This window comes from Onychomys torridus, chromosome 20, assembly GCF_903995425.1.
Source record: "Onychomys torridus chromosome 20, mOncTor1.1, whole genome shotgun sequence".
NCBI classification, from domain to species: Eukaryota; Metazoa; Chordata; class Mammalia; order Rodentia; family Cricetidae; genus Onychomys; species Onychomys torridus.
In genome coordinates, this window is record NC_050462.1 from 7,056,618 (window position 1) to 7,079,256 (window position 22,639).

Consider the following 22,639-nt stretch of genomic DNA (forward strand, 5'->3'; position numbering starts at 1 on the left):
CCTTGAAGCCATCGAACTTGGGTGGCTGGTCCATAGCCCTTTTCATTCTTTGCTGATATCCTGAATACAATGGCAGGTCTGGATGTGTAATCAATGTGCGCATTTGCAAGCTGCCCAGAAGTCACGATACACGAGGTTTTAAGACCACAGTAGATCCTCATGAACACAAGTTGGCTTGGATTATCCTGCACCTGTGCTGTGCGGATAGCCAAGTAGGCGGAGTATTCCAAAATATTCCCAGAAGGTGAAGTTGGAGGCTCCCAGGAAAGGTGGATACCTTCGACATTCTAGAGAAGAGGAAGAAACAGGTGATTCTTGATTATCACTTATCATGTCTTTAGAAGGCTGACCCTTTCCTCCTGTCACTGCACTAGTTATCAGAACTCTAATTGCGGATTAGGATAACTTAACTGGCTCTACAGTTTACACACACTTTTCACAAAGTGAGGCTTAAATATCCACAATCTGCCTATTGTATCCCCCAGAGAGGATTTTCTTCCTTTAGCAAAGAGTTATAAAATACAACCCAACTTTGTATGTTCTGGAATTTTAAACTCTCCAAAATTAACTCTGGATGATGAAACAGGACAATACAAACTGATTTCCAGTCCTGTGGTTTCATGCTGCAATTGTACTTGTAATTTGGTACTAAAAGTACCATGCATGGCTACCAGCACATACTTTTAAACATTTAATCCACCTCCCTTAGGTATCTTTCCCAAGTGCCAGTAAGAATCTCTGTATAAGATGAACCTTTGTTCTCAATATCATAGTGTTCAGAGGGATATTTCACAAGTGACAGAACCAAGAGGGTTTCACCCTTGGCAATCTAATGTGATGCCCATAAAAATCAGGTTGGTGAGACAGAGAATGACCTTTCCTATAAGTTCTGAAACTGGAAAATTTAGCTTCTCCCCCATGAAACAACTGGAAATGCCATGGACTGGAGGCTGGTCTCCCACCAGGCACCAGATTCACAGGAACATTGATCCTGGACTTGCCCACCTCTGAAACTGCAAATGATATATTTGTAGTTTTAAAATAAATCATCTAGTTTTGGACAGTTTGCTGTAATATAATAAACTCCCCTTGGCACACAGAAAAGAAACGATAAGGATGGAGAGGTGAACAGCAACGGAGAAAATGTTTTTGTTTATGTTACTGCTGACAAATAAATATTTCCACGATTTGCATCACAGACCAGTCTTCCTGGACCGTCTGACAGGTTACCTTGGAGATACGGACTGTGGAAGGAGCTCCAGGAAAACCAGGGATACACGTTTTAAATTCACTGATTTTGCTGAAAGGGCCTATTCCACAACCATTGATTGCAGCAACTCTGAATTTATATACTGTTCCTGGAACAAGATCTTGTTTCTTAAGTAAACTGTAGTCAGGTACATCTGCATTTCCTACCTAAAATGTAAGATATATTAAAGTCAGAAAAAAAGGTATACTTATTATTTTAAAGTTATAATTATTCAATTTTTATTAAACAAAAAAAACTGTTTAAGAATGAGCTGTATTTTAGGGATGCAAGTCCATCATGTATTTCCCCTTCTCACACCAAGAGTAAAACTAATGCAGAACCCAGTAAGCCCCTTCCTGATCAGATTTACACCCAAGGGGGAGTTGATCTGAACCTCTGACTGTATGGAGAAACGCATGGCAGCAGTAGAGGCAGGAAAAACAAAAACAAAAACCCAGAGGTGACATCCCAATCAACAAAAGAAATACCCCATCCCCACATAAACTTAACTGGGAGAAGAATCTCAGCCTTGCTGTCACATAATGGTCTTCCTAGGAGCAATGCCCTTTGGAGACAGGTAAGCAAGCTTAGCAAAGGAGGAGTGACTAACATGGAGGGTAGTTCCATAAATGTGAATAAGGATATGCTCTTGGGTGCAATACCCTACCATGTATTTATTCCTTTCAAACAGTGCAGTTGTTCTTCCTACCCATCAGCACACCTGCCGTGACAGAGCCAGTGGACCACCACACTTTCTGGAAGCCTGTCATCTCTACTGCACAGGAAGGACACCAGATCTCAGAGACTTTAGACAACTGACTTGCCTCTCTTCACATTGAGGAATACTGGATCTAGAAATTCAAACTCCAGTTTACTAGCTACAGATTTTTTGCTCTTTTGGTCTTTAAGAAAAATTAGGTAGCTAACATGTCTTTACATGTATCCTTATATGGGCACAGATTCATCCAGCCAGGGATCCTCATCAGCCATAAAAGTAGTAATTATTTACTAGACTTTTTTTTTAAATCAAGAACTGAAAATATTTGCTGGGTGGTGGTGGCACATGCCTTTAATCCCAGCACTTTGGAAGCAGAGGAACTTAGATCTCTGTGAGTTCAAGGCCAGCCTGGTCTACAGAGCAAGTTCCAGGACAGCCAGAGCTACACAGAGAAACCGTCTTGAAAAAAAACAAAATAATAATAATGATGATGAAATAAAAGACTTGAAAATATTCAATATGAAAAAGAGGAAAGGATGCCAAAAGTTTTGCTATAGAAACTAAACTGATAAGTGATATATAGATATAGATTATATAGATATATATATGTGATTTTATGTGTGTGTGATATATAGGTTGGTTGGGATAACCCTTATCTGCAATAATTGGGTACAACTTTTTTTTTTTTTGAGATAGGCTCACTATGTAGCTCTGGTTGTCCTAAAACTTACTATGTAGACCAGGCTAGCCTCGAGCTCACTGAGATCCACCTACCTCTGCTTGCTGAGTGCTGGGATTAAAAGCATGCACCACCATGCCCAGCTTGAAGCAGGTTTTTTCATTGTGTTTGCTTGTTTGTTTGTTTGTTTTGTGTGTGTTGTGTGTGTGTTTGTTTAGTTGGTTGGTTTTTTTTTTTTTTGAGAGGTTTTTCTATGTAGCCCTGGCTGTCCAGAAACTCACTTTGCAGACCAGGCTGTACTGGAACTCAAAGATCTGGCAGCCTCTGCCTATCAAATGCTGAGATTAAAGGTGTGCACCACCATCGCTTGGCAAAATATTTTTTAAATGAACTATTTGTGTCATAGTTATAAAAGCAGCATTAGAGAATGTAAGATGATTACATATACAGAACTTTCAATAATACACTGTGGAAAGATCCCAATTTTATTCCTTCCAATGACCTGAATCAGAGTTATCAAAAATAATCTCATTCCCAAGTTTCATAATTCACTTTTTGTACATTTAGCTTACTTTATGAAGTGCTAGGAACTGTAGCCAAACTTATACACATGCTAGACATGCATTCTACTAATTATATCCTCAGCCCTCAAAATGTAGAAAATTTACCAACAGTTACCTTTGACATACTTTGTTTTCCTTTTGGTAGCAAATAAAACTGGCTCACCAAAGCAGTATTGTTTTTAAAAATTCCCACATCACACCATTGTTGTTCTGTTTTCAAAATGGCCACTGGATTTGAAGGTGTCTCTTTCTAATTTCAGAGAAAGGAAAGTTTATAAAGACCTTATTGAATATAGAAATGTCAAACTTGTGTAATCCCATACAGTGGTCTACAAGTGCATCCATGGGTGAACAGCACACATTATTAGCTCACAAAGAACAGGATGCCAATTAAACACAGGGTGTAACAGGGATTCTCCTCCAGGAGCTTGCTACTAGGAGCCTGGCTGAAGCTATCATGCTTCCAAATCAGCAGCAGCTGTTAGAGAACACTGTCATTTCAGAGGCCCTCAGAAAGTGTAATCCCTTTAGAGAGATACTACAGGAACAAAGTTCATTCCAACTGGCTTTGTCTCCAGATTCAAAACTAATAAGTAGAGATCCAGTGATCTTTGTATCTGAAATACCTGTGCTTCTCCAAAACTAAAAGGAGAAAAAAAAATGTTCAAAACTAAAATGCAATTTGAATATACTTCAATCTATATGAAAAAGAGAAGATTAAACTGTCTGCATTTATTTTCTCTGCTTTAAAAACAGACTTTCTCTAACTAAGCTACTTTCGGTGGTGAGCTATCCTTAGTCCCAGGACTAACCTTTCAAAACCACCTTTTTATAAATGGGACATTGTTTCCAGAAGCTCAAAACCAATGTGCGCATCAATTACTTATTTCTGACTTACTATACAGCAGCAGAGGCACATGCTCCTCACTGACATTCCTGTTACTCAGGCTCGCACACACAACAAAGTCAACTGACTGCAAGTCTTAAGAGCTTAGGGACAGCTCTGAACTCGTCTTCATTTGCTCAAGATGGAAAAACTCAACAACTTTCAGTGAAGCACCTGGCTCCAACTGAAATAACAAACACACTGTGACTGAAATGTCACAGAACAGACTCAAAGGGAAAACCTTCCCATTCAATAATCCCTCCCTGAGAAGAGTCTACAAACACAGGCTTAACATTCTGGAAACGGGAACACTGATGAAGGAAGATACATGATCAAAATTCAAAAAGAAAAAGAAAAAATTATAAAAATAAATTTTTCCCCAGAGCTAAGGATCGAATCCAGGGCCTTGCGCTTGCTAGGCAAGCGCTCTACCACTGAGCTAAATCCCCAACCCCCCCCCTTTTGGAAAATTCTCAAAGACTCTAAAAAACAAGCAAGGAATCAAATAAAATAATCACAGGAATCAAGTGGAATGACCTTTTTTTTTTTTTAAACCCTAAAAACAGTATGTATGTATGACCCTTATATTTATCTGCTTCAGGCAATCCTGATGTTTCTGTGAGGCACTTTGTAAGCATTTAAGTTTGGTGCTATGCAGGTCCTTTATGACCACCCATGAAACAACTTATTGTCTGATTTCTGAGCTAGCCTCCATGTATGTCAATCTTACAGCAATGTTCTGCTGTGCTCCTATGAAGTAGTTACCCAAGTACCTCTGTCCCTTAACAAATTCTTTTAACCATTAATTTACATTAATGCATATATATGTAGGTCCATTTAAATATGCATAAACTAGAGAAAACATGGAGAAGAATGTCAAAATGATTTGTGGCCTCACATCCCAGAGACAGTCACCTAACAGTTGTGGATGCATTGTGAGGTGGTACACTGAGAATGTGAAATATGTGTATTAAATTTTTACAATAAAATTGGGACCACAAAATATGCATTATTATTATTATTATTATAGCCATCTTTTTTCACTAACTATATTATGAACATTTCCTATTCATTTACCTACTTGTAAATTTCTATCAATTCCTTACTACGAGACCTGAGACCCTTTTTATTTAAACAAACACACTCATCTAGAACATCATCTCCACCAGATCATACACTTACAGAAAAGGGCGTTGCTGAAGCATGCACCTCTACACGGCTGATCTTAGTTGCAGGCAGAGCACATATTTCATCAACTGAAAATCAAACCATCAGTTAAGTATTTAATCACTCAGACATATTAAAACAGTTCATAAATATACAGGGTATTTAATGCCACCAAACAATTAAACATAGTCCATATTCTATATATTTTATATATAATTAAAAGAACCAAAGAACTGGGAAGTTATCTCAATCAGTTCAATCCCAGAACCGATGTAAAAAAACTGGGCACAATCTTATTATTATCCCAGTGCTGGAGAAGCAGAGAAAGGCAGATCTCTGGGGCTTGTCAGCCAGCTTAGTTAAATTAGCAAGCTCCATGTAAAAATTGGAGACCCTATCTTAAAGAACAGGGTGGAGAGTGACTGAGGAAGATATACAGGGTGTCTCTAGCCTTCTCACGCACACACATGCACATCTGTAGATCCACACATGCATGCATGTGCACACACAAACACATGCACACAAAGTGGGAAAAATAGCCAGAGATCTCAGTGATCAATAATCACTCAACTAATCACAGTGTTCCTTTCCTAAGGGTTGATGACTAGCTAGAATCAAAGACGAACCTGTTCCTACTACAGGAGAACAAGTGACAAAGTTAGTTGCCAGTCTAGTTGGAGGACGGTCAATCCTCTGGACTAATCTTTCCTAAGGGATGAAGTTTGCTCAATTTACTCCCAGTAGAGGAGACAAGTGTCATCTTAGTGTGTGCTGGTCTAAATACTTTACATACAGGAACAAGGAATATACTGGGATGGGGGATGTAGCTCAGCATAGCATCAGAACATTCAATTACTAACAGAACAGGCAACAAAAACTTGTCTAACTTTTTTTTTTTCCTTTTTGAGCTAAGGATTGAACCCAGGGCCTTGCGCTTGTTAGGCAAGTGCTCTACCACTGAGCTAAATCCCCACCCCAAAACTTGTTTAACTTTTGAGGTTAACAGGAGATAGAGTTGGGTGCAGAGATCTACCCTATAATCTCAGCATTCAGAAGGCGGAGGCAGGAACATCTCAAGGTAGGGTATCAGGCTGGGCTACATAGTGAGATTTAAAAAACAACAACTTTATTTTATGTGCACTGGTAGAACTGCAATTACAGACAGCTGTGAGCTGCCATGTGGGTGCTGAGAATTAAACCCAGGACCTCTAGAAGATCAGCCAGTGCTCTTAACTACTGAGCCATCCCTCCAGCCCCATAGTAAGATCTTATCTCACAAAAAACAAAGTCAAAGAAAAAAAGACATGCATATATATCTTAACTGCTTCATGGATTTATAAATATAAACGGTTCAAAATGCAGTGTTACAAATCTTTAGATTTGGTACTGACTGCTACTAGAGAAGTCCCATCTTCAGCACCTGCCTCATTTGAACTGGATGGTTCCGTTTTAATGGTCTGCTAGGCTCCCATAGTTTGCATGCTGGAAACAGTACTGGAGAGTCAAGTTACATGAACCACTGTTCTTAGGTCCAGGCAACTACTAAGTCCAACTACATGTGCTGAAGCAGGAGGACCCAAGTTTAAAGGGAAAGGTATAGACCCTGGAGATTTCGGAGTCCTACTTTGGTTGTACACTTCTTGGCGCTTTTAGTCTCCAGTCACAAACATGAGCACTACACACAGCACTAATATGGATTAACCACTGGGTAGAGAGTGTTTAGAAAAGGGCACTGGACCTATCATGGTCGTTTACCATCTCAACTCCCTTTCCACTTGAAATAATGACATTGTTTGTTACTGGACCATAGATCAAATGACTCTGTCACTCGGTTTTAGGGGGGGAGGCATGAATTTCTTCAGTGTTCTGCCTTTAACTGCCTAAACTAGAAATGTATTTGTGATCCTGTCCATTTTCTGTCTTCTCTCCCATTGTGGAAAATAGTTATATTCATGTATCCCAGAATATTGAAGACTTCCTACAGGGTATTATGTTTATTTCTTTGATGGACAGGGTTCATGCCTCACAAATGTCTTCATTTGGTGCATACATATACATATATATAAACATACACATACAAAGAGTCACAAACTATAATGTCCACTATAAGGGAAAAAGCAAAAACAAACAACATTTATCTTTTCCTAAGCTAGAGGCCTCCTTTCTCACTCTCTTTAGCGAGGTTTCCTTCTTCAATGAGTTTTCTGTCTGGTTTTTTTTTTTTTTTTTTTTTTTTTTTTTCCTTTTTGGATTTTCAAGACAGGGTATCTCCGTGTAGCTCTGGTGCCTGTCCTGGATCTTGCTCTATAGTCCAGGCTGACCTCAAACTCACAGAGATCTGCCTGGCTCTGCCTCCGCAGTGCTGGGATTACAGGGGTGCACCACCGCTGCCCGGTCTATCTAGACTCTTAAACTGAGCTTCCTTCTCTGCAAGTAAGTACCTTGGGCTGTAAACACTAGTCACCAATCACTCACTAGTCGAGCACGTACGAATGACCTGGGCACAATACTGGCTGTTGGGAATCCAGCAGTGAACATGTCAACAAGGCCTCCACTCTTGTGGCACTTACATTTCAGACAACCTCTACATTTGTATTTCTAGCTGAGAACTGCTTCCTAGCCTGCACACCTATATATTTAGCTGCCCAGTGTGTTCCTCCGGCACCTCAGCTGAGTTCACAGGTGGACTCTTCCTGATGTGTCGATCTTGTTCCTGCACTGTTGTCCATTCTCGTGAAGTTCAACTAGAAAGTCTTACTTAACTTGCTTTTTTCTCACATAACCACCAGTTGCCAAGTTTAGTTAATGTACCTTTTTAAGAGCATCTTCAGTGTTTTGTTTTCTATTCTGTCTTACCCACCATTTTGTCTTTACGTGCACCCATCTGAGAGTACTAAAAGAAGCCCTATCCAGTCTTTCAATTATTTCCTAAAACATCTCTTCCTCTGGTAAAGTCAGAGATTCTTTCAAGGAAAACACAATCTAATTATCTCACCCCTTTACTCTTGGAAACACACACTGGCAGCTCTTCCATATGTAAAGGATGTCAAGCTCTGTGTAAGCTAGACCGAGTAGTCATGCCTGACACAGAGTGCTTATGATGTCCCATAACTTCTGGCTTTACTATTTGTTCAGTACCAACTTTACTGAGGATCTGGAAATCTCAAGCTCATGTTACAAATAAGAAATCTTAAATTGGAAGTTTAGGACCAATCTTATCTATACCAAATAATACCTTTTTATATCAAGAAAGCCAGTGACCCTGTCAAGTGTAGTGGGCATACCTATGATCCCAAGCACCTGGAAGGGTAAAGCAGGAGAATCACTAGGAGCTGAGGCTAGCCTGTGATACCTAGTGAGTCCTAGGCCAGTCTGGGATACAGAGTGAGCCTATCTCAAAACAAAAATAAAATAAAATAAAGTAAAATAAAAGCTGGGTGGTGGTGATGGTGCACACATTTAATTCCAGCACTTGGGAAGCAGAGACAAGCAGATCTACAAGTAGATCCAGCCTGGTCTACAGAGCGAGTTCCAGGACAGCCAGAGCTACACAGAGAAACCCTGTCTCAAAAAACCAACCAACCCACCAAAACAAAAGCAGAGAGAAGGAAAACCAAGCAAAGGGAAATGAAAGAAACTCAATGAAGTGTTCCTTCTGTGTAAGCAGAGCAATAGAACAGTACAAGCAAATAATCTTTCTAGAGTATGTTTATCTACTGTTCAAAATGGAAATAAAAATGTTTATTCTACGGGGGTGGGATTTAGCTCAGTGGCAGAGTGCTTGCCTAACAAGCCCAAGGCCCTGGGTTCGGTCCTCAGCTCCGGAAAACAAACAAACAAACAAACAAAAAAAAAACAAAAAACAAAGAACGTTTATTCTGTTTTATTTGAATCCCTCAACCACTAGATTTAGAACAGCTATCACAGTATCTTAAAATTAAAAAGCTACCTTTCTATTCCAAGGATATACCAAAATAAAGTTTATAAAATAATTGTAGATATTGAAATCATAAGCAATACTTGATATATATCTCAATGGCATCTGGATATTCAAATATAACCGGGCATGGTGGATCGTGCCTACAATCTCAACACTTTATAGGCTGAGGCAGGAGGATTGCCACAAGTTTAGGTCAGCCCAGGCTACAATAGTGAGTTTCGGGCTAGCATGGGCTACAGAGTAAGATCCTGTTTAAAAAACAAAAATAAAAAAACCTAAAAATCAAAACAAAATACAACAGAATATTCTAATAAAAAAATCACCAAATTATGTATGAGCTGTTTTGTAAATGCAAGTGATTAATGAACAGTTCCCATAACTGAATTACCTTAATTCAGATACCAGCTACACGACTATTTACTAAATGACAACTATTCAACAAGCACAGATCTCAGCCTTTTGGAAAGGGGAGCAAGATGAATAAATAATCTCTTATATAAAAAGTGAATGAAAATAAGCACAAGGCAAGTCACACTGACCCACTGACCAAAATCAATTCAACAAGAATTTCCCTGACTGCAATTTCATACTTATAATCTGTCAATGAGGCTCACTATGAAGAAAATTATTAAAACCATGTAATATAAGTACTTGCCTTTAACCCCAGCACTCAGGAGGCAGAGGCAGATGGAGCTCTGTTAGTTTCAGGTCAGCCAAAGCTACACAGTAAGACCCGAACATACATACACACACACACACACACACACCACCCCACTCCCAAGGACAGTGTAATGTCTACTTTTTCAGTAACTCTAAGATTCCCTATCAGTGTTATACAGGTTTATTTTGATTTACAATGTAACCTTATACCTTCATTCTTCCATAGCATATCCGTCACACAACTGTTATTATTAGAAGCATTAGGCGCCAAAGGGGAATGTAAAGCAGCATTAGAATCTGTTGCTCTGAAATCTGGTTTGTTCCTCACTGCAGTTCCCTTCATGGCTGTGTGTTCAGTCTTTGCACTGTTTACTGTATCACTAACCTACAAGAAATAAAATAGTTCATCATAGGAAGTAATGTGCAATAAAACAGAAGTAAATACTTTAAAAAAAAGTAAAATAATTTACAAGTACATTTGGGAAAGTAAATTCACCAGCAGGGAGTGGTGGTGCACGCCTGTAATCCCAGGTCATTTGAGACATAGGCAGAAAGCTCTATGGCAGCCCAGTGCTCTAGGTAGCCTAGGCTAGGAAGTAAGATTCCCAAAACGACAAAAACTCCAATTTACTAAAATATAAAACATTTAAAATTAGATCCCTAATTTTTATAATCATTCTTTAGCCTAGTAGTTTTAAGATTTTTTTCACCTAATCTCCTTGTTCCAAAAATTGTTTTAACTTTTTCAAATGGTGGCTAATATTTCAAGTATTTATGTAGCACATGTGAGGAGGCCATGAAAACTGCTCAGTTTAGCATTTTTATTAACAATTTTTTTTTTTTTTTTTTTTGGAGACAGGGTTTCTCTGTGTAGTCCTGGCTATCCTAGAATTTTCTTTGTAGATCAGGATGCCCTCAAACTCATAGAGATCCACCTGCATCTGCCTCCCAAGTGCTGGGATTAAAGGTGTGTGCCACCATTGCCTGGCATTAACAATTTTTTAATTGATTGTGTATATAATGTGCAACAGTGCACACATGCCATGACACACATGTGTGGTCAGAGGACAACTCTATGGTATCCGTTTCTTACTGCTTTTATGTGGGTCTCACAGACTGAACTCTGGTGGGCAGGCTTGCATAGTAAGTTCTTGACTCACTGAACCATTTTGTTATCAGCCCCTATTCAATTTTTAAAAAACAAATCAGACACACAGCCGAAAGAGCTAATGACTCCTAAGAGGAAAATTTCGGCAAATGAATTATTTTGTATGACTGAGTTTTACATATAAAGATTCAACATACTACACATCAATATTATTTACTATTAAACATTTGGTCAGAAACCTTCCTGATGCTGAGCCTGGAAGTCTGGACAGGTAATTCTGGCTACTCTGCAAGGCTGGGGTAGAGGAGATGGAGCCCAGGGAAGAGGAGAGGAAAGAGGAAGGGAAGGAGGGGGGAGACAGGGATTTTATTAGTGACATTTTAGTTTACCATCCTAAATATACTATAATGAACACATTTAAATTTTATGGCAGTCCAAGTTATCAATAATAACATCATCAATTATATAGCCATGGAACCATAAAAAATGACCTGCCTTTCTTCAAATACTCCAATGTTGCTGCTGTTTTCCTGAGCGGACATATGTGTGTGTACATGCGTGCGCGTGTGTGTGTGTGTATGTGTGTGTGTGTTTATACTCACTGAGCCATCTTGCTGGCCTCTAGATTTTTAATTTGCTGGTGAGTTGCTGACTCAAATTTTACAAAAACCATTACATGATTTTTGGCTCACAAGGAATCAGGATGGAATTTCCAACAATGTATGGAATGGACCTAAACATACTTCTGCCATATGTGAAGTGGCAGTCTCAGCATTTATAATAAAATCAAAATAGCATCAATTTTCAAAAACACTAAAGATGTTCTAAATCCTCCAGTTAACAAAGCACAACCATCTCATCAGTATGCAAATTTGCTTTAATAACAGTAAAACTATATATATACCAAATAATTATTTTAAAAGCAATATTTCTTAGGCTGGAGAGATGACTCAGTTGATAAAATACTTTCAGCACAAACATGAGGAGCTGAGTTCAATCACCAGGACCCAAATAAAAACTCCTTTTGCATTGTGGTGGTGCACACTTATAAGCCCAGTGCTGGGGAGACAGAGACAGGACGATCCCTGGGCCTCGCTGGCCAGCCAGCCCAGTTAGATTTACAAGACCTAGGTTCAGGGCGATCCCATCTTAAATTCATGGTGCAGACTGATTGAGGAGGATACCTGGTGTTGATCTCTGTCTTCCATGTGATCTTGCATACAAATGTACTCTTGCATACACACACATTTCTCTATCAATTATTATTAGCAAATATTTCATTTGTATACTTATTTTATATACCTAAATATTGGATCATGCAAAATTTTCTTGGGCAAAAAATGGGTTGTGAGTTTTAAAAGTTTAGGAGGTCCTGGACTAAAGGATGAAGAAGGGCTCCAGGAAACAAAAAGAAAAAGAAAAGAAATTGCTTTAGATGTTGGGATTTGATTATGAATTAATTGTAGGAAAGAAAAAAACTAAAAAGGGAGGCAGCTAACAGCAGAAAAAGCTATGTGGATACGTCACCATCTGTAGACCTGGTCTACAGAGTGAGTTCCAGAACAGCCAGGGCTACAGAGAGATCAAATGGCTCATCTATATGGATGGCTCATCTATATGGATACGTCACCATCATGACACAAACATCAAGTTCAATTCCACTAAAAATACTTCAGGGCTGGAGAGGAGTGAAAATGGGGAGGGGTGTCATCAAATCTTCATCTTCCACTGTTTTTTCTGTATGTGTGTGTGAACCTGTCTGCACGTGTGTGGAGACCAGAGGACAGGAGTCCTCCAGTGGCCTAGGATTTGCCAAGGAGGCTTGGCTGGCTGGCCAGTGGGCCCTGCAACTCCTCCTGTCCCTCCTAGTACTGGGGTCTCCAGCACTCACCACTACTTCCAGTTTCCTTGTGTTCTTATTGAAGATAGTGATCAAAGGCTAGAAAGTAAAGGTGTAACAGAATCAGGATTTCACTTATTGCTTTGCTCTCTCTGTAGCCATGGCTGTTCTGGAACTCACTCTGTAGACCAGGCTGACCTCGAACTCACAGAGATCTGCCCGCCTCTGCTTCCGAGTGCTGGGATTATAGACAGGCTACCACACCCAACCAAGATTTCATTCAAGTGTGCATAGCTAGATACTAAAAGAAAGCTGGAAGGGTTGAAAGGAATTGTTTTTAGCAAAATTCAAGAACAGGAGGGGCAAGGCAGTCATTGACTATCTTATCACAAACCATGCAGTACTGTTCAGCTTATGATATACATACATACCATACTCATGACACATGTATACACACAATGTAAATGTACTTTGTCTTCTAAAATAGACTACTCACAAACTGTATGAGCAAAACTTGTAAGAGCTCCTTCCTGGCCAACTACAGTATTTTCTCATCCTCTTAGTCCTCAGTCATGCTCAGAACAGCACTATAGCCGAGTGGTGGTGGCGCATGCCTGTAATCCCAGCACTCAGGAGGCAGGGGCAGGAGGATCTCTGTGAGTTCGAGGCCAGCCTGGTCTACAAAGCAAGTTCCAGGACAGCCTCCAAAGCTATAGAGAAACCCTGTCTCGGAAAAAAAAAAAAAAAAAAGAACAGGACTATACCTCATCCCTTTCTATGGAAAGGATCCACTGATATAGCAAGAGCAGTTTCCCAGATGAAATTTTAATAAGCTGAGCCATTAATGTCCACAAATACTTACCATGACCACTTCATAAGGAACAAGTAAACTCACACAAAGTTATTCAGTTTAGCTACTGATAGTCTTTAGTAAATGAAATAGTTAATATGCAAATATACTTAAATCATATTTTATAGATCAGAATAAATATATGTGTAACATCTAAGAATATCACAATATAAACATAAAAATACTCTCTTGGAGTTGAGACAGGGTTTTGTGTAGTTCAGGCTGGCTGAGGCTGGCCTTGATCTTCTGGGACCTTCTGGCTCCACCTCTCCAGGGCTGGGATTACAGAGACACACTGCCATGCCTGGCTCCTAAGTAACAATGCAAGAGGAATAGGACATCCAATGCTACATGCACTGAGACTAGGTTTCTCTCTGACAAGGTTGTTCAATTCAGGCTCTGTCATAAGAAGTCTGTGGAATCTTTTTCTCCTTTTAATTCTGTGGTGCTAGAGACAGAATCCAGGGTCTCGTGTATGCTACCAAGCACTCTAACACTGAACCTCATCCCCAGCCCTGTGAAAACTGGGCTGCCTGGACATCTCAGAGATGGTTCTCATATAAAGCCAGAAGTAATAACCCTTATTCAGAGTAATATGCAAAAAAACCTCCGTAAAAACTGGGACTAAAGCCATAAATATTCATTTGTCATCACAGGGGCATCAACTTACACTGTTATGAAGGATGCTATTACTGCCTTGTCTGTGAGGGTCCATCCTGCCTCCTGTAGGAATGAGAAAGTTCACACTGATATGCTCTTAATTAGCATCCATAAAATATGTTGTAAATAGTTATAAGTTTACATTAAGATTAAAATATTGTCTTTATCCACGTTTATCTGCTTTCTTAATAGTTATTTAATAGTTGCTGAAGACTGTAACAAATTTTGTTACTTTCCGAGGGCCTGTTCAGTTAAAAACATTTTTGAAAACCAGTGAAATATTTCTGAAAGCTAATTAAAAACATGTCTGGAACTCAAGTAATATAGATTTTCAAGTACACAGAATGAACTGCAGGAAAGCACTCTATGCACCTTTCTGAATTCTGCTACAACAGAGAGTGAGACACCCAGGCTTCAGAGCTGACACTCAGGAAAGCTGGCTTCCAGGTATATACCAGGGCCTCTTAAAATTCATGCATTTTCCTGAACCAAGCATCATCACAGGACTTTCTGCAGTATGTTTTTAAAAAGCACATGAGCAGACATGCATTCTTTAAGCATGACACTTATTTTACCTAGCATATTTGGTGCTGCTGAAGAATCAGGTGATGCAGCTTGGTATGGCAAGTCAGTATTCAATTGCAAAAGATAGCCCTCAACCGTCGGCACTTCGTCCCACTTGACATGGAAAGAGTTGGTAGTAGCTTTGATCAACTGGACTTGTGATGGTGCTGGCGGTTTCTCTAAAGAAAAACATTTATATAGGGCCTTTAGTTTCAAAAGCATCAGTAAGTTGCCAACACAGTTTTGGTGGACAGTTTTGAAAACACCCGCAATGAGCACGGTGTCTGTTTACTGAAGACACTTCAACAAAGAGTCAAATCAAAGGAGTCTGAAGCTCTATTTTACTCACTTTCTTCTACAAAGAAAACAACCCAGAACCAAACTACTTGTGTCATTAGAATCAGAGGGCTGAAGGTCTACCCTGAACCTAACCGTGTCTCAAAGACTGAGGGGTGAGACTGGGTGTTACAGAATTACTGCTTTGTTGTTTGACCTTCATAAAGTCTAGTTGTTTTTTTTTTTCATTTAAAGAACTGATTTTCAACCAACAGCATACATGCTAGAAATACTGCTATTTGCAAAGATGACTTGGATATATTTTGGAAAAATATTAAGTTTTAATATCCCTTTAACAAAATCAGTATTACCCAAAACACATAACCTTGGTATAAAATATCACTAACATAAAGAAAAATATTGCTAACATTTTCACAAGTAACAGATCCGTAAGATTTAAGATTATAGTCAGGTGGTGCGTGGCACACACCTTTAATCCCAGCACTTGGGAGGCAGAAGCAAACGAATCTCTGAGTTCGAGGCCAGACTGGTCTACAGAGCAAGTTCCAGCACAGCCTGTATACACAGAGAAACCTTGTCTCAGAAAACAAAAACAAAAAAGATCTGAGATTATGGATTTTATGACATTTTAAGCCTTCTGTGTATACTTAGGATGTCAGCAAGCTTCACAACTGAGAGGAAGTATGTTCCTAGCTTTGGACAGTTAGCTAAGAAAATCCATCTTTGTGATTTGCTCAGCTGTCTAGAGCAAGTCTAATATTTACTCTACTTTTAAATACCTCTTTAAAATATTTTAATCATCATTTTATGTATATAGGTGTTTTGCCTTCATGTATCTCTGTACATCATGTGCATGCCTGGTGCACAGAGACCAGGAGAAGGTGTCGGGTCCCCTGGAAATGGAGTTACAGATGGTTGTGAGGCACTACACGGGTGCTGGGAATTGAACTCTGGTCCTCTACAAGAACAGCCCGTGCTCTTATCTGCTGTGTCATCTCTCCAACCTCAAATGTATCTTTTTACTGATGATCAGCAACATATGGCCATGGCCATAGCCAGTCCTCGCCTTTTTCCTAAACAAGTTCTGTGGAAATACAGCAGGACTCATTTGTTAGTGTATTTTGCCTAGGGTTGCTTTCATGCTTCAAGATGAGTTAGGAGACCATATGGCCTAGTTCCTTCAATAATACCCATATAAAGTCCTCCACCATGTCTCTTTTACAATCCAAGCTGTTTATATCGTTCAAGGTAAGACAACTCATACCTGAGTAAAAAGAAACATTTGGAAAAGTTCAGGAAGTAGACCAAACAGGTATTAAGGTAGAAGACATGGAGAGAATTTTAAAAAATGTAAATCCTGAAATAAATTTCTATGAAACTAAACAACATGAGTTTCCAGACTGAAAGGGCCCACTGAGTACTCCTCACAATAGATTAAAAACAGATATCCAGGGCTAAAGAGATGGCTAGTGAACATCAGCTATTCTTCCAGAGAACCTGAGTTTACTTCCCAACACACACACACACACACATCAATTGGGTCACAACCATTTGTAGTTCCCACTCTAGGGGATCAGATGCCTCTGGCTTCTAAAGGCATCTGCACTCACTTGCACATACTAAAATTCAGATATACACACCTACAAATAATTAAAAATAATCAAAACAAAACCTCCTTTAAAAAGCAAAACAAGCTGGGCAGTGGTGGCCCACACCTTTAATCCCAGCATTAGGGAGGCAGAGCCAGGCAGATCTCTGTGAGTTCGAGGCCAGTCTGTTCTACAGAGCGAGTTCCAGGACAGGCACCAAAACTACACAGAGAAACCCTGTCTTGAAAAAAAAATCAACAAAACACAGGCAAACACACAAGCAAGGCAGAATGGTGGCGCGTACCTAAGGCAGGAGGACTGTATAGTTGAGGCTTCTTAGGCTATTTTTGAAGACTGTCTAAATAAACAGAAACATATCACCCACAACATAAAATTTTAAAATTGCAAGAACAGGAAAAAAAAAATCACAAAGCTTCTAGAGGCAGGGGAAGGGGAAAAGGTCATGTTAAAAAGGACCCAAACTGGGGTTGGGGATTTAGCTCAGTGGTAGAGTGCGTGCCTAGCAAGCGCAAGGCCCTGGGTTCGATCCTCAGCTCCACATTTAAAAAAAAAAAAAGACCCAAACTGAAACCTAGGAAAATGCTAGAGGAAAATGTAAGGAAGACAACTCAAGTCACAGGCATAGGAACCTAATAGGACCCAGTCACTCAGGAAATAAAGCAGTTATCAAGGAAAGTGCTAATCCAGTAAAGAGGCTGACTACAGAATGGGAGAAAGTCTTTCTCATCTGTAGGATTGTAATCTACAATATACAAAGTACTAAAAAACCTAACAGCAAGGAAACAAACAACCCAATTAAAAAAATGGGTTGAACAGCAGAGAATTTTCAAGAGGAATAAAAATGGCTAATAAATATTTTTAAAATATGTTCAACTGGGTGGGCGGTGGTGGCGCACGCCTTTTTAATCCCTGTGAGTTCCAGGTCAGCCTGGTCTACAGAGTGAGTTCCAGGAAAGGCACAAAGCTACACAGAGAAACCCTGTCTCGAAAAACCATAAGAAAAAAGAATGTGTTCAACATCCTTGACCATGAGAGAAATACAAACTAAAACTACTCTGAGACTGTCTCATCCTTGTCTTAGTGGTCATCATCACAAAACCAAATGACAGTGGACACTGAAAAAGGTGGACACAAGACACTGCTGGCCTGACTGTAAACTGGACAGACACTGTGGACATAGATGAGGGACCCTTCAAGGGCTAGAGAGAAGTCCCACTTGATTTAGTTATACCACTCCTGAGCAGCTATCTAAAAGACTTTACATTCTATTACAGACATACTTCCTCCTCTGTATCTACGGCTGCTCTATTCATAATAGCAAGGAAATGGATCAGACTAAATGTCCATCAATAGGTGAGAAAATAGTGAAAAATTGGTACATCGGCACAAAGAAAAACCTGAAGAGAATAGATAGAGCTGCAAAGTATAAATGAGGCAGAGGCTTTAGAAAGACAACATGTCCTCTCGTGTGGGTCTCAGCCTCTGACCTCTGTATCACTATATGAATGTCGGCAGAGATGAAGGGGCTGACTCCAGGAAACAGGAAAGGGGCCTGAGAGGGAGGGAAAAAATTACTTTCGGCAGAAAGTTACCCTCGGATTAAATCTTAGTGTTGTCTATGTTTTAATTAAAACTCAAAAAGTCACGACTGATTAGCATCTGACCATTTATGAGAAATCCTAAATTCCCAGTTATGCTGTTGGAATTTCTGTTCTAATTTACTTCAGACTCATTTCCTCTTCTGATTATCCATGTTACTGAGGATGCTGCTGTGTTCTTCATTTGCACATTTCTACAACTATCTCCACTGAGTTTCATTTTATTTTAATCTTGATGCCTTTCATTTCTCATTCTCATTATATAAATTTAAATCTTCCAATAAAAACTTGAAAACAACAGGTTAACATATGAAAGAAGCCAACTGACAAAAAAGGGAGAACTGAGAAGTGGCTTGAGACCTTGTCACAGAAGAGACCAGTGCTGTTGCTGCTGTTGTTGTGAGACATTAAACTAAGACACTTTGCTTCACCGTTGTTGTATGTAGGGTGTTTGCTTACATTTGCCCGTGTACCTGTGGAGGCTAAAAAACGGGCATCAGATACCCTAGATGCTTTGTGTGTTTTGCTTACATGTATGCGTAGGGCCTGTGGAGGCCAGAAGAGGGCATCAAATCCTCTGCAACTGGAGTTATAGATGGTTGTGACCGTCCCTGTGGATGCTGGGAATCAAAGCCTCTGCCTCTGGAAGAGCAGCCAGCACTGTTAACTGCTCAGGGGGTCTCTCCAGCCCCATGGCACTTTTAAGATTCTCTGGGTTTTAGCATAAAATTCTATTTACATCAAAACTATCAAATAAATGTATATGTACTCATTTTTTTTTCTTATAATTTTAGCAACTGAAGCTTATCTTTGTATTATTTGTGTCCTGGCTAATTTTATGCCAACTTGACATAAGCTAGAGTCATCTGAAAGGAGGGAGCCTCAACTGAGAAAATGCCTCCATAAGATCCAGCTGTAGGCATTTTATTAATTAGTGACCAACGGGGAGGGCCCAGCCCATTGTGGGTGGTGCCATCCTGGGCTGGTGGTCCTGGGTTCTCTAAGAAAGCAGGCTGAGCAAGCCAGTAAGTAGCATCCCTCCACAGACTCCATAAGCTCCTGCCTTCAGGTTCCTGCCCTGTCTGAGTTCCTGTCCTGACTTCCTTCAAACATGAACAGTGTACGCCAAATAAACCCTTTCCTCCACCAATTGCTTTAGTTACGGTTCCACCACAGTTAGAGAGTCAGTCAGTAAATCTCGATTTAAAAGACTAACAGTAAAGTGGATTTCTGAACTGCTTCCTCTTTGCTACTGTGCTCTTTGAATGAAAGCGTCCAGTTTAGGTGTTCCACTGTGATAATCAACTTTTTCATCACAAGCATTACATAAGCCAAGCACAACCAGGAGTAGAAGCAAACACATTTAATCCAGCATTTGGGAGACAGATGGTGGATCTCTGACTTCAAGGCCAAGTTGGTCTGCAGAGCGAGTTCCAGGACAGCCAGGACAGTTACATAGAGAAAACCTGTCTTGGGAAAAAAACAAACAAACAAAAACAAGCATGTTGTTTGCTTGCACATTTTAATGCCAGCACTAGGGAATTGGAGGCAGAAGGATCAAAAGTTTATCCTTGGCCACAGTGAATTTAAGGCCAGCTGGGATACCTAAGACTCGACTGTGTCAAAAATAAATAAGTAACTTTAGGGAAGGGAATTAGAATGAAGTTGTATGTCATAATGAAACTCGTGACTTTCTACCTTTACTCATGTACTGTGTACATGTGAGCACAGACACGAAGCTAGAAGAGGGTGTCAGATACCTTGGAGAGGGAGTTACCTACAACTGCCTGATATGATGCTAGGAACTAAAGTCCTCTTCAAGAATAGAATGAGGTGTCAACTGCTAAGCCATCTCTCCAGCCCCAAGAAAGGTAAGTCTTACAAACTGTAATAAATTATCATCAAAGTAAAGGCTCCTCAGAATTTCTCCATGGAAAGTACTTTTAAAAGCTGTAATGAGCCGGGCGGTGGTAGCACACGCCTTTAATCCCAGCACTCGGGAGGCAGGGGCAGGAGGATCTCTGTGAGTTTGAGGCCAGCCTGGGCTACAGAGTGAGTTCCAGGTAAGGCGCAAAGCTACACAGAGAAACCTTGTCTCAACAAACAAACACACACACACACACACAAACAGGCTGTAATGAGTTAAACTAGTAAATAAACTAACTGCCTTCTGAAACAAAGCCCAATACCCTCTAAAGGACGACAACAATGGGACACAATTATCAATAAAAATTATTAGAAATGGGGGCAGTGATGGCTCAGTGGTTAAGAGCAAGTACTGCCTCTTTCCCAGCACACATCTCTCAGCTAATAACTGCCTGTAAATCTAGCTCCAGAAGATCCAATGCAGTCTGGCCTCCTCAGGTACCTGTACTGATGTGTGTGCAACACAAGCACACACATACATACAAACTGAGATACACACCAATCTTTAACAGAAAATCATTAGGAATGCAAATGAACAAGCCCTTCAGGAGAAGAAACTGACTGAACACGACAGGCCTGGAGTGCAGAGAAGACAGGACTGTGAACTGTCCAGCATTGCTTACCCCTCCTATATTCCCTCCTCTACACCGCCCTCTCATTCCCACGCCTTGGGTCGTTCCTGCCATTATCCCCCGTCTCTCTTTCCGTCACTGTTCTCTCAAAGGGCAGAAAACATTGACTCTAGAACACCCTAAGCAGAATATCTCTATCACCTGCCTTCCTCCCACACTCCAAAGAGGGGCAGGAAGGCTACAAGGAAACAGATTTCCAGGACGCATCAGGACAGTTGCACACACCAACTCACAGTGGTTCTCACCCCATGCACAAGACCCACACAAGCTCAAGACAGAAAGAATCCCAGCATGGTGCCAGGAGGCGGACATGAAGTCCTCCCCTAGCTGAGAAGCTATTGGAAACAGAGCTGCTGGGAGTGGGAGAGTAAGTTTTTTTTAAGGGTGTAGTCTCTGGTAGGCTGGTCTCATTTCTGGTAGGATGGCCACACATCCAAGAATATATGGGTGGCACAAACTGGACTCAACAGAATTTTTTTCCTGTTTTGTTTTTTTTTTTCCGAGACAGGGTTTCTGTGGGTAGCCTTGGCTGTCCTGGAACTCACTCAGTAGACTAGGCGGAGATTGCCTGTTTCTGCCTGAGTGCTGGGATTAAAGGTGTGGGCTGCCATTCCTGGATGACTGAACAGATTTAAAAGAGTACAAAATTCTATGGGTACAGAATAGGGTGAAGGAGGAAAATAACTGTGGTTAAAACACCAAGTACAGAGCTGAAGAGATGGCTCAGTGGGTGCTTATTCTTGCAGAAGACCAGGGTTTGGTTCTCTGCATCTATATGGTGGCTCACAACCATCTCTAACTCCAATTCCAAAATGTCTGACGCCCTCTTCTGACTCCCTCATGCGTACCAAGCACACACATGGTGCACATACTTACAGGCAAACACTCATACATATAAAAACACATCTAAAATCTAAAAATACAATACTTGAAATTCTCAGAAATTTTTTAAAGATTAAACTGTGCGTGTGTGTGTGTGTGTGTGTGTGTGTGTGTGTGTGTGTACACACACTCAAGTGCATGCACCACAGAGCACATATGGACATGTCAGAGGACAACTTATATGAGTCAGTGGTTTCTCTTTCAATCACGTGGGCCCCGGGGATTGAGCTCATGCTGTCAGGCTTGACAGCACGCACCATTAACTGATGAGACATCCTGCTGGCCCCCACTTTAAAACTTTTGATGCAACTATTAAGAAATGCTCTAAAATGTCCTTTAATCTGAGGCCGCCTGGCACCATTATACTTGGGTTACATATTTGTAGGAAAGTACCAACGGGGGTGGAGTATTTCTTGCTAAATTTTTTTGTTTTTGGTTTTTGGTCTTTCTGTGTAACAGCTCTGGCTACCTTGGAACTCTAGACAGGCTGGCCTCAAACTCAGATATCCACCTGCCTGTGCCTCCCAAGTACTGGGATTAAAGGTATATGCCACCACTGCTGCCCTGCTCTCCTGCCACATTTTTTATTAGGGTGTAAATGATATGAATAGAACTTATCACTAATGATAAAGATCTTGATCACTTTAGATGAGCTTGCAAGGTCTGATCATTAGAATAAGAATAGTTTTCTTCTTCCATGCTTTGGGAAGGAATCTTTAAACCTATTCTACATTCAAGAAGAGAGGAATTAATGTACTCCTTTGAAGTGGGGAAGAGTTACGTATTTCTTTCAGTGATTTCTTACTGTAA

The 22,639-nt window shown here is 40.3% G+C and overlaps 1 protein-coding gene across 2 annotated transcripts in view; it reads right to left on the bottom strand.

The window, feature by feature from the left end:
- The window catches only part of Hcfc2 (host cell factor C2), a 60,055-nt gene that overhangs the window by 28,054 nt on the left and 9,362 nt on the right, over window positions 1-22,639 (bottom strand). For both annotated transcript variants that reach the window (XM_036170147.1, XM_036170148.1), the window contains exons 8-14: window positions 14,896-15,063; window positions 14,331-14,383; window positions 10,073-10,247; window positions 5,278-5,351; window positions 3,325-3,459; window positions 1,231-1,416; window positions 2-287 (exon numbers count right to left, since the gene is read on the bottom strand). In XM_036170147.1, coding sequence (XP_036026040.1) covers window positions 2-287; window positions 1,231-1,416; window positions 3,325-3,459; window positions 5,278-5,351; window positions 10,073-10,247; window positions 14,331-14,383; window positions 14,896-15,063 — 1,077 coding nt within the window. The remainder of the gene's footprint in view (window position 1; window positions 288-1,230; window positions 1,417-3,324; window positions 3,460-5,277; window positions 5,352-10,072; window positions 10,248-14,330; window positions 14,384-14,895; window positions 15,064-22,639) is intronic.